Source organism: Ammospiza caudacuta, chromosome 8 (genome assembly GCF_027887145.1).
Source record: "Ammospiza caudacuta isolate bAmmCau1 chromosome 8, bAmmCau1.pri, whole genome shotgun sequence".
NCBI classification, from domain to species: Eukaryota; Metazoa; Chordata; class Aves; order Passeriformes; family Passerellidae; genus Ammospiza; species Ammospiza caudacuta.
The window spans coordinates 40,346,869-40,359,271 of NC_080600.1; the positions used below are offsets into that span (position 1 = coordinate 40,346,869).

Below are 12,403 nucleotides of genomic sequence, written 5' to 3' on the forward strand. Positions count from 1 at the left end.
AATCCTAGCTTGTGGAGAGCTCAGAACTGAACCTGGGAGAGGAGGAATCCTGGTTGAGGTCAGATCCCATAGAAATCATCTCTGTTGGGTAGATTGCTGCAAAAAGACTTTCACTTTAAACAACAAGATGGTGACAATACAGGATAAAAAATATGGATTTTTTTCATATTGGGGACATTTAATAGGCCAACATTTTAATTTTTTATCATTTAAAAAAGACTTGAAACAAAATAATTTATGAAGTAATTGCAATGCTTTGATTTTATATTTTTGAAGGCCTTTTCCAAAGCAAATGATTCAGTGATTCTATGATAAAAAATTCACAGAAAAAGGAAAACTTTGTCGAGAGTTTGTTCCCTGACTTTTGTGGAATTCTTTGCCACATTCAACGTCAAAAATTACTGCGTTTTTCAGAGAAGTGAATAATTAATTCATGACACTGGACAAAACCAATGTGTTGATAGTGAAACTGTGTCTTTCATGGGCTGCTCTAGACCCACAAGCAGAGATGAATTTCTGGGCAAGATGTCTACAGCTCAACATCCCAGGCTGAAATTCCACTCAATTGCCCCTTCTGGGCTCTAAGTCAGAAAGTAAACCTGTCATATCCAGGGCTGAGTTATTTGCTGTCAACTGGATTATAGCACAAAAAGTCTGTAATTGAAGGCTGCAAGAGGTTATAAATTGAACATAGTCAAAAGCAGTAATTCCACTTAGTAAAAGTAGATATCACCCAAAATGAGAAAAGTTAAGCTCATATAAGGTGAAATTCTGACTCCATTGTGGCTTCCAGTTTCTGGGATTTTTGTCAGTGATTTTCACAGTAATCAAAATTTCACTCGCTGCCCAGAGAGAGATGCTGCAAAGGGTGTGATGGAGTGAAAGTTAAAATAACTCTTAACCTGGGGCTTCCAAAAACACATTTTCTGAGCAGAGACTGCTGCCTAGCTCAGTGTTTTCGTGATGTAGCAATGCAGACAGCCCTTCAGGGGACCAAGGGCACAAAACTGTGCCAGTGGAGTACAGCTGGGATGTGCAACCAGAGCTACCCTGCTGTAAATACTGAAGCTCCCATTGTTCAGCACCCTGTGGGACATGGGGAACTGGACTATTTAGGCATAGTAAGGTACAGTTTGTGGGAAGTGATTTCAGAAAGCTGAAACATCACTGAACACCTGTGGCAGTGCTGGCACCTTCCACCTGAGGCTCTCCTTGAAAGGAAGAGATTACTGGGAGATAGAGCATAGACGTGTCTGACAGATGCACTAATTTTTACTGGGAGCAGGAGGATTAAATCATAATACAGAGTCTCATCATCTTTCTACCTTTCCTATGAGTAAATCTGAACCAAAGAATGCGGTTGATGTGCCTCTGGGAAGAAGGGACAGAGGGTCTCCTGTGTGTTCTCCATATCTCCCCTGCTCTGGGTGTGCTGCTCGGAGGGGCTTCTCTCACTGAGGTACAAACCAGAGCTGGTGGCTCTGTTTTTCTGCCACGTACTTTCTGTTTGTCCATCATTAAGCACATCAAAGCCTCGGTGTCCCCATCAGGAAACAATGCTGTTAATAACATTAATCCACCTTTATTAAGAGCCTTTAGCTCTATGGAGGAGCACCAAACATTATTAAGACAAAGACAAGAGGATAATAAGGAAACGTGTTTTTTCCCTTGCTGACCTAGTTTCTAACCTCACTTTAAAATCTTCCCTTGATTTTAATTATGCTTAATCTAAAGCTAAGCTCACAAATCTAGCAAACTTAAGGGCTGCTTTTAAAGTGAATTTTCTCGCCTGTCAGAGTTCCTCAAGCTCTCTGTGCTGCAGTCAGGAGTTTATTTCCAGCCCAGGCAGTGAGCTGGGGCATTTCTCTGCCAGCACAGTGAGTGTTGGGCTCCTGGGCTCAGGCACCACCTTGCTCCACTCGAGCCTGGGCACCACAACATTCCTCACACAACAATTGCAGCCCTTTTCTCATCAGCCGTAGCCAGAGGCAGCAATAAGGGTGAAGGATATCTATCATGAAAAGTCCAGTGTCAATGTGTTCCCCCAATTTATTTACTGACCTTCAATGCAACAGCCATACTCCTGACCCTCATGAGATGAAGCCTAAGGGGAAATGGCACTGAGCACCAATTCCATATCCTGTTGTTCTGTGGTCTAAATTAAGTGCTAATTAATTACCACTGGCATCTTTGGCATTGCCTGTCAAATTGGATTTAGGATATCCTTTCGCTGTTTAAACAAATAGCCCCACATCTAAAGCTAAAACCCCACGTGTCAGCATTTTCTTTACTTTTAAATTTTTATTTTAAAATCCAGTGAGTATGTTCATGGATTTTGCAGGTAGAATTCAAATAAAAGAAACAGGAGTTGATATTGTCAATTTTGATTAATAGTCCCTCATTAATAAACATCCTGTTATTCAGTTTCCACCTGCAGTTGCTGATGTTGCCTGGAATCAATTAACTCATATAATTTGATTTATTTTACAAAGACATTTTTGGATGTGCTGTGCTGATGATAAAGGTTCTATATTTACAATTTGTTATTTAAGCGAGATTGTTACTAACTGCTTTTTATTTGTAATGTTACAAGAAAGCTTTGGGCATTCTTGAACAAAAATATTTAAGCAATTTAAAAAGTTAAAGCTTTATTTATTTTAAACTATCTGTTGCCTTCTGAACCACACAGGCCACAAAAGCATACAAATCCAGGAACTATGACAGGTTGGTCTTTACAACAAGCTAGTTGTTCTGGAGAAAAAAATATATCAGAAGTGGAATTAAAAATAAATTTAAAAAATATTCAAGCACAGCAGAAGGTACACCACCAGATAAAAATACATTTTAGGCATTAAGGTGGTATGCTTCTGTCTGAACACTTATTATTCTATGTAGTCTCACCCTGCCTTTATCTACTATCCAAACACCTCTAAGAACCACATCAGCCTCTGCCCAATATCTGCCACAGGAGATTTTGCTCTCTCCCATCCCTTCCCCAAAGAAAGGCTCATCCTTACAGTGTCTGTGTGGCTTTTGGGCAGGGATTTGCTCTTGTTTGAGCTGAATTTGCTGCTACAGGGCTACAGAAGAAGGCAGAAATGAATGCCTTGTGCACAGAGCTGCAGGCAGAGGAGTCCAGGATGCTCCTTGGGGAAGCTCATGGCCCTCAGCTGGCTCCTACCAAAAGCTGTGCCCAAAGAGGCAACTGCAGGCACAACAGCAGTGTGGACTAGACAGATCTGTCCTCGTAAGAGCACCAGTCAGAACCTGCTTGCATTCACACACAAAAAATTAAAACCCAAGCCAAACTGGGAGGACAGAGTGCTGGCTGTCAGTAAATGGAAGAGCCTAGCAGGTCACCCAGTTGGATCAGTGTTCCAAAAGGGAGAACTGGAATTTTAGTAATAGGGAAGGTTTTGTGGAAAGATATTGAATCCATCTCTTTGATAAAATTGGTTTTGGGCAGTGGGGCCTGATCCTTTGCCCATAGCAAGGTCTTTGGTGGAGCCACAATGTGGCAATAGGTTCCTGCCCTTGCTGTCCATGCACCAGTGTGCCCCTCCTGCCTTTGGAGCTTCTGTGACTCAGAAGATGTCCAGAAAAACAAACAATCCCAAGGCTGAGGTGCAGATAAACTGTAACCCCCCCTCACAGCTCCTCAGTAGAGCAGGAGCACCTCCCCTTGTGCAGAAGAACGAGCAGGACTTCTCTAAAGCACTTTCCTGAATGAAGCCCCTGAATGTAGAGCCTGCAGTATCTTTAGATACTTAAATGTGTTTTTACATGCTGTCCTCAGCCACCCAGCAGATAAATTCTTTCTCCACAAGACATTCTGTGAGGTGTGTGCAAAGGCAAGAGCCCACACGCTCTTCTGCAGGGTCGTCGCATGGGAAGCAAAGTTCACCCACTTTATTTTTAACTGTTCTCTTATTAAACCAGGCTAAGCCAGAATAAATGCCTTTCCTCAGCTTTTCACAGTCTATTCAGCCAACTGTGAAGCAATGTTCAGAGCTAGTTTAGTTATTATTCTCGTTTAGGGCCGGGCTCCAAGGCAGTTCATCCAGGGAAGGGCTCGTGCTGCGAGATACGCAGGGGATCCCCTGAGGAAGCCCATTCTCCACCAGGGCCCTGCCAGCTGTCCAGGTGCTATATATAGCCACCCAGTGGTCGCATTTAAAGCCTGGGCTGTGGAGGAGGACAGCATGGAGTGCTCCTTCTATATCCCAGAGCAACTGAAGAGAAGGGATTTTTCCCAAAGTGCTGTAACACGAACCCACAGCTGCAGAGCACAGGAAGCCTATGGAGTTTCTGTAGGCCAGGAGCCATGGAGGCTATTTTCAGCAAAAGCAAGCTCTCAAGTATGTCTGAACTATTTCTGACCCCTCTTGTAACGTATCCTACACCATGACCTGGTTTCTCTATTACCAGCCTAGCCATTGTTTCAAATTCTACCTATGGAACAAACAGGGATTTAAAATGCCTTCGTGTTTTACACAGCTAGATGCAACTAGCTTAAAACTGTGTTAGTGCACTGTGACCCCTGATTTGTGCTTGTTTGTTGTGAAGGAAACTACATGGCACATTTGGAAAAGGACAGACATTGTGGTGCTTTGGAGCTCCTCTATAAGCAGAAGCCTCGGATCTCAGTTCCATACACACCAATCTCCCTGTTCCCATCACAGTGTACAGATCTCACAAGTTTAGGACTCCACTGGTGATGTCTGCATCTGCTTAGCTTCACCAGCTGGTGAATGCCACTGCAATGCACCTGAGCAAATCACCCATGCAGCCAGGACATCGATAATAAAGAGGTTTAGTCTGCATTCATAACATATCAAGAATCTGAATTTAATGCTGAATTTGAAATTTATCTATGAAGCAGTGCAAGGAAGTGAACAGTTTGCACAAATAGAGTTTGTGGCATCAGGGGCTCCCTCACCACCAGTTACCTCCATAATTTTCCCAGGATGGAGTTAAGTAATGCAGAGGCCCTTCCCTCTTCCTCCACAATGTGTGTATTTTGGTTTCTCTCCTCAGCTCGTCTGTCGATATCTCTGCAAGATTTTGATCTATTATAAAACCCCTATTGTTGTTTGTCCTTTAAGAGGACTCTCAAAGCTGAAGTTCACTTGTCTTTTTAGTACCAAAACCCACTCAGGTTCTTCCCAAGAAACAACAACTGCAGCTGAACTGAAATAAATTGACGACAGAAAATGATGTGGCTGTGATATACTGTATCTCAGGAAAGTGTGTAACAGGCCTAAAATGAAAAGAAAATATGTTGAGGAAAAAAACTGATAGTTTAGGTTATCTGTGCTTCATGTTGTAGCTGTGGTTCCTTCCTAGCACTGAAAAACCCAGCTGCAAAAGCCCTGCGAAAATGTGCTTATACACACACAGACATTATCACTTCCTAGGACAGTACGTTTTATTATCAGGTTATTTTCCAGTACATTTGGCACAGTTAAGGTAAGTATATTAACTTTACTTCCAAATAAAGAAAACAAAGTTGTACTGAATGTCTCAGCCACTGTCAATGAGTTAAGAACTGACAGGAGGTCCAAGTAATCAACCCTGTCTACAGCACTGAGCTTTCCCCTGGGACACCTCCTCTGATCACACAATGTATCTGACTGGCATGGATGTGGAATTGCTTTCAATAAAGATTTTATTTCAAGGTTGGATGATTCTTTCCCAAATGTCTTGTATCTAAAGCAAAGTATGTAATACCTGTTATTTTTTAACTCCTGTGAACCAGCGTTTGGGAAGGAGGGGAGCGTAAAACGTTGAGCTGAAAGCTGTTCGTCATAAGAGACAAATTTTAACAAATTGATTGGGAGCTCTGCAATACCAGAAGTCAGAAAGCTGCTGCATAAAAATTGGCCTGTACCAGTGCACTGAAGAGGCCTGTTAACAAAATTATTGCTGGGGAGAGCTGAAGGCAGCTGAGCCCTTACCAGGGCCAAGTCCTTAAGCTACAACATTACATTTGCATATGCCTGAGAATAGATAGGAAAGAGACAGTGGCTAATTTGAGGATAATTATTGGCAAAGTGAATCAATGGGAGGCACACACTTTGACCTATTAAGGCAGTTCACAGGAACTTACATTTCAAATCAGTCCCATCCTCCATGAGGATGGGCAGCTCTGGCTATGACAGTGGTTGCCAGCACAGTTCAGCAAAGCCACAAAACCCACCCAAATGAGCTGTCATGGAATACCCCACTCAGAGAGGAGCTGGGTCCTGATTCCATAAGGTTAGTTCCTATACCAAGAGGAGAGATGGCACGAATACAGCATTTTTAATGTTTTTTGGTGGAGTTCCATTTATTCCTCTTTATCTTTAATCTCTCTTGGCCTCTGTGTTGGTCTTGGTTTCTGTCTCTAGTGGCAGAGCCTTCCCTAGTGAACACAAATATTGTGCATAACTGGAGGACAGGATTCTGATAACAACAAAACCTCATCTCATACCAAGCAACCCCTTCTTACTCTTCTGACCCCCTCATTTTGTAATGTGTTGTCCTTTTGTCACAGTCTATATTACCAGCTCGTGGAAGAATAACAGGATTTTCCTATTGAATAGTTACCCTTAAATATAATTTAAACCAGTGAAAGAATACCAGGCATAGTTAAAACCAGTTTTGCTAAGGGAAGAAATGCCCCTGACATTGAGCAAAATTAAATCCTCGTAGGCTGAAAAAGGATAAGAAAGTAAAAGTGAGCAGTTCTCAAAGCAGCTGGCTCTACCCTCCAACACTCTCCAGCCTACAGTAAAACAGTGTCCTTTCCAATGGGATTTTCCTCCCTAAGCACACTGAATTCCCCAATGTTTTATGTGCAATAGGAATATTAAGATATTGAGTCAGAGTCACTGTGGAAACCCTTTCTCCTCCTCAGCAGTTACTACAAAGTAAAAATGGATGAAGAACATTTCCTAACACCTACTGTGTTTGGAGCAGTAATCCAGTGTGCTTTCCAAACGTCAGAATTAATAATGATTTTATTTAGAGAGTTTGAAAAGTGTAGGTTTAATGGAACTAGAGAGCCAAGTCACCATACAATGACCCTCTTAGCTGTAGGCTTGCCCTGCTCTCCGTCACACGTTTTCCAGCTTGCAGTTGCCTTGGCAACAGCCAAAGCATAAATTCCAAGTATTTTTCCTTACATATCTGCCATTGACACTACAGCCCTCCTATCAGACACTTCTGCTGTTTTAATTCATCATTAGTTTCATTACTATTAATAATGAGAACTCTATTTTCTGCGTTTCTCCCGACTTGTGATTTTAAGGACTGAAAACATTCTTGAGACTCGGTCATTTTGGAGGGAAAAAAAAAAAAAAAATTGTGCAGCATAGCACCCAGCAATTTCTTGATATGGTTCCAACATCTGTGGCACCGGATTATAGATTATTTCTAAAATAACCTTAAACTGATGGATCATTGCTCCTTTCACTTGGGCTTGACAAAAAGTACCTCTGGCATTTCCTTTCACTCTTTATGTTGAAAATGGTGTGTCACTCTTCCTGCTCTTTTTCTTGCCAAAAAAAGAATTCTTGTCCATTTTTTCAATATTTTCTCTTTTAACAGCTCAATTTCACCTAGTAGCTGTAGTAAAAGAACTAAGTGTGCATATTTTGTTTTGATTTGCACTGACTTCTTTTGTGGAGAGATGATAAAAATATCAGTTATAGAATTTCTTTGGTAAATGTCTGTAATCCAAAAAGACATAAAGTCCAAAACTTATAATTATTCTATTCAGGGTGGATTGAGTTCCTTCTTTCTCCTTCTTCAGTAGCTGTGTTTTACCACATATTATTTAACTATTCAGACTTTCCATGTTCCCAAGTTTGCTTGCTTTATGGGTTTTTTTGTTCTTATGGTGCAAACAAGTGAAACTGCATTGTTATGTCAAGGATTTTTAAGACACTTTCTCAATGCAGTACTGCTTATTCTAGCATTCAGCTCAGGGAACCCAAATTTACACAAATTTTCTTAATGCCTTGTTACATTTGAGCCACAGTCAGTTCCTCTCCATCACCAACACACCCCAAGCACAGCCTCCACTGCCTCATGCCACATCCCCACCTCCTGACTGCTGGAAAATGTTACCATGCCTGGACTTTGCCAGGATGTCACGAGAAGGATGGAATTTCCAGGATAAACCTGGGGAATTATTCTCCTTCAGGAAGATGGCAAGCAAAAGCAGAGGGGTTGGCCACGCATCTTCCATTTTCCATGTCCCCATCAGAACAGGGGGTCTCAACACCTTGCTCCACATTTTACAGACAAAGGAAGGCAATCCCCAGTCCCTTCAGTAAACAGTTCTGTTGCCACATTTCTCCACCCTGATTTTCCTCATCCATGGCCCATTGCTTCCTCCTCCCTGCAAGCTCCATCAATGCTGTCCATCATCAACACCCTCTTGTCTCAAAGCTATGGCTTTGAGACATAAATTAATTATTGATATTTAGCTTTAGAATTTTGAATTAATTATTGATATTTAACTTTAAATTTACTGAATTTTTACTTTAGAAATAATCAATAAATTTATTATTTCTACACTTACCCAAGACAAAGCTGCTGAATTTCCCCCTCCAGTGAACATGCATCTCTACTCCTGCTGATGCCATCTCCAAATACCTTGTGAAGTTTCCAACTTTTACCACATAACAAGCTCAACAGAAACCAAACCTCTCTCCTGGAGAGGTCCCCAATCTTTCTGTACATGCTTCTGCATAAGTGGCATGAAGCAAAACAATCTCATCACCTCTGTAACATTTTTAATTGTGATAAAGATGTGTGACATCCATCAGAAGCCCACGCAGTCGCTTGGCAACAAAACTTCTAACTTTTGAGACTTTCTGAACTCCTAAGAGAAGAGATGATATATTAATATTACCACAGAGAAAAGATAATTAATTTTTTTAAAAAATTAATGAAGATGCTATATTTTAAGAAACTAATAGTTAAGCCAATCTGATTAGTGCCATATGGAGAGTGTTTTGTGGAATGGACACCACGGTTACTAGCATGAGGCAGAAGTAATTCTTCCTATTTATATATGGGGTAAAAAAACATGAGTGTTGATGTTCCAGGAATGTGGTAAACGATGAGATTGGCACAAATCCACAAGAGATGCTTTTTGCTGTGTGACCCACCCACTAACATGAAAGAAACACTTTTTTGAATGCCTGTAGCCATTAGGTCTCACAAAGTTTCTTTCCCTTATAGTGTGGCTTGCTGTAAGTTCAGCTACAGGTATAGGAAAACAGAGACAGCTGTGATGGCTTTTAAATGGCTGTCTGGATTTTGAAAAGGTGAATGAGTGACAGTGGCAGAGAGGGGGGAAAAGCAGAACTTGGCTTCAACAATCCACTTGGAATACTGGAGTTAAAACTAGCAGGTTAAGGAGGCATCCATAAATTCAAACATTTACATAATAAAGCTACATTTAGTTTGCATTCCTTGGTGGAGCTGTGCAATTTATTTATAAAATATGTGTCTTCATTTACTAGTCTTTCCAACCCTAGGATACATAATATATTCTGGAGGGTTGAGGGAAATGGATTTCTACTTAGTCTGTACTCACCACCGCAGAGATTTATGCCAAACTTCCTACCTAAACTCCATCCATTAAACCTGTGCTGTTCTTAGACCAGACTTCTCCATCCTTAATGCCTTTCCACAGGAATATTAAGTCTTAATATAGACACAAGATCAACTTTTAATAATAATAGTCCTTCTCTTGTAATTTTGTGGGTAATAAAGATATCAAAGGTTATAATCCTTACCATTATTTTCTAAGTCATCTCATTAAGGTATGTGGTCTCTGTGTCTTTCAAGAAACTTTGTGTCAGGATAAGGCATGCGAAAGTCTTTAGTTACATAAATTTCACAATCCATTTCAGACCATACTCACTTTATTGGATTTAAATTAGCAGAAGGAATGTGTTTCATATGAGCCCTATATTAAGGGGCTTTTTTTTTTTTGGTTTTCACAACTCTTTCAGTGCTGGAGACCATGTTAAGGGAAGCAGGGAATCTTCTCCCTGGCACTACAAAATCCCTCCTTTCCTTGTTTGTCACACTGGCAGACATTTCCCTTGCCTCCCTGTTTCCTTTCTTTTGGATAAGCAAACCAAACAAACACCCCTATCAGGAGAAACATTTTAAAAGTGCCTCTATGTGCTTCGAGAGCAACAGTGACTCCTCTGACACCCTTCTTTTTTAACCAGTTCTTTCCTTTTTGTCAACAGGATAGCAGCCAAGGAATCCGTGAATCTTATGTCAACACAGAGCTTAGGAATTGTGTTTGGACCAACACTGCTTAGACCTGAAAAGGAGACAGGGAACATGGCAGTCCACATGCTGTACCAAAATCAGATAGTTGAACTTATGCTGAGCGAGTACAGCAAGATCTTCGGCTCGGGGGAAGACTGACAGACAGGGCCTGTTATTGAAAACGTTCACATCTGTCTTGATGTCTAATATTTTTACATTTCTGTAAACATATCTCTGAAATATTTCTTTTTCTTTCAAGTGACAGATGCCTCGTTTTGTGCAAACTTAATGATGATTTTGTGTCTAATTTTCAAACATTGGAATAAAAAATATTGTCAACATTTGCCTATATGTATTCTGCATTAACCCTTTGAGAGTTTCATTATGCTAGCACTCCAAGTGTCACTTTTTCTGCAAGCTGAGCATACAGCATATGGCCCTAGACCATAGAAAATGCTGTTTACCAACATATGCAATGGCACAGAAAGACAGATAATAATTGAGGAGGTTTGTGGAAAACGGATTAAAGTATGTATATTTAAAGCAATGAATTAAGGCAGTGACACGAGATCATTCATAGCTAATCTGAGTATAATTTACCTTTCTCTTTGATATACGTTGAAAATTAAAGACATGATGAATGATCATTTGTCTATCCCGAGAGCTGGGGAAAAAAAATTGCATTTAATGCTTTTAAACAAATAAAATAAACAAACACAAACAAAATGAGAATGTCACCATTTGCATAACAGTGCCTAAAAGAAATTAAAAATGGAATTGGAACTTTGGCATTTTTACTTAAACGCTGTACATGAAATGAAGACATTGCATGACTGCTCATTTTAATGTAACATCCATTTTGATTCTTCATCACACTGTACATCTGCCCGCTTTCCCCAGCTATCTCATGTTCTGTAGCATTTGTATTGTGCTCCTGAGGATGCTTTATTGGTGAACTACATTAAATTCATCTAGAAAGAACTTTAAAAAAAAAGCCTTTTCATATGCCCTTAGGATTACTTGGCTAGACTTGAATCAATTTATGCATTTGATGGTTAGTTTCAGTTGTCATGGATAAACAAAAGGGTAACTGTCTAGAATATATCAAATATTGTTTCATTTTGAAATGTATGTTTCCAGCTATACACATCTCCTACCCTGTTTTGTAAAAGTATTCTGGTGATAAAATGTAGACTTATGTTTGACAGCTTTTTAATCAAGTTCAAAGAGAATAAATAAAACTAATCCAGTGTGGTAAAGAGTCTGTCTGGTTATCGATTTGTTCATAAAATGAAAAATAAACCATGTAAATAAGATGTGTGAAACACAGATCCAGAAGCAAATATTTAAAGCAATTAAAGACCCCAAAACATAGGATTAATGCATAGGTCTGCTGTGCATGAGAGATATGTCTTCAATATCACCTCAGCAGATCCTGGGCTGCTTCGGTTTTTACTCAGCATTGTTGTGCAAAATTCCACGTTATTCAGGAAAGGTCACTCCTTGGAGTGGTCATTTATGGGAACAAATATATAATGAGGCCTGATGGTTAACTAAGACCAGGCTCTTTCATCAGGTGCTAACACAGGCAGAAAACAACACCAAGAAAGCATAAAAACCAGCCCTGCGATGTTTTTTCTGACTGCTCATGTCTGAAAAATCAAGCAAAACAGAGGGGTAGTGACCAGTAGTTAAAATGAAAAACATGAAACCAAACAAAAATCTCCCTCGTATCACAAATATCCAGCTCAACAACTTCTGAACAAAACTATAATGTACTGGAGAGCCCAAATTCACTTTATGTTCAAGAAAATATTTTTCATGTTAATGTCAAGCCATGAGTGCTTAAACAGTGATGCTTTTCAGGATCATCATCTATAGACTCTTTTAATAGCAACAAACCAGGCGCTGTTTATAGCCTGTGGAAATGACTGGAAGAAAGATAGTCAGAAGTTCAGTCTATTCCTTAATAAAGACCATTCACATTATGGCCCCACGGGTGCTCACAATCATGCTATTGAAGTAATTTCTGCTATTACTGGAAATGAAAAGTTCACTTGTTACTTGGAGCCTGTTGCACTCAGAAGAAAAGATTCTTAATTAATTAATTAATCTTCTT

At 40.1% G+C, this 12,403-nt stretch overlaps 1 protein-coding gene across 1 annotated transcript in view; it reads left to right on the forward strand.

The window, feature by feature from the left end:
* The window catches only part of ARHGAP15 (Rho GTPase activating protein 15), a 323,478-nt gene extending 311,945 nt beyond the window's left edge, over nt 1-11,533 (forward strand). The window contains exon 14 of the mRNA XM_058810001.1: nt 10,260-11,533. Within this exon, the coding sequence (XP_058665984.1) occupies nt 10,260-10,443 (184 nt within the window). The 3' untranslated portion in view covers nt 10,444-11,533. The remainder of the gene's footprint in view (nt 1-10,259) is intronic.
* The last annotated feature ends 870 nt before the right edge of the window (nt 11,534-12,403 follow it).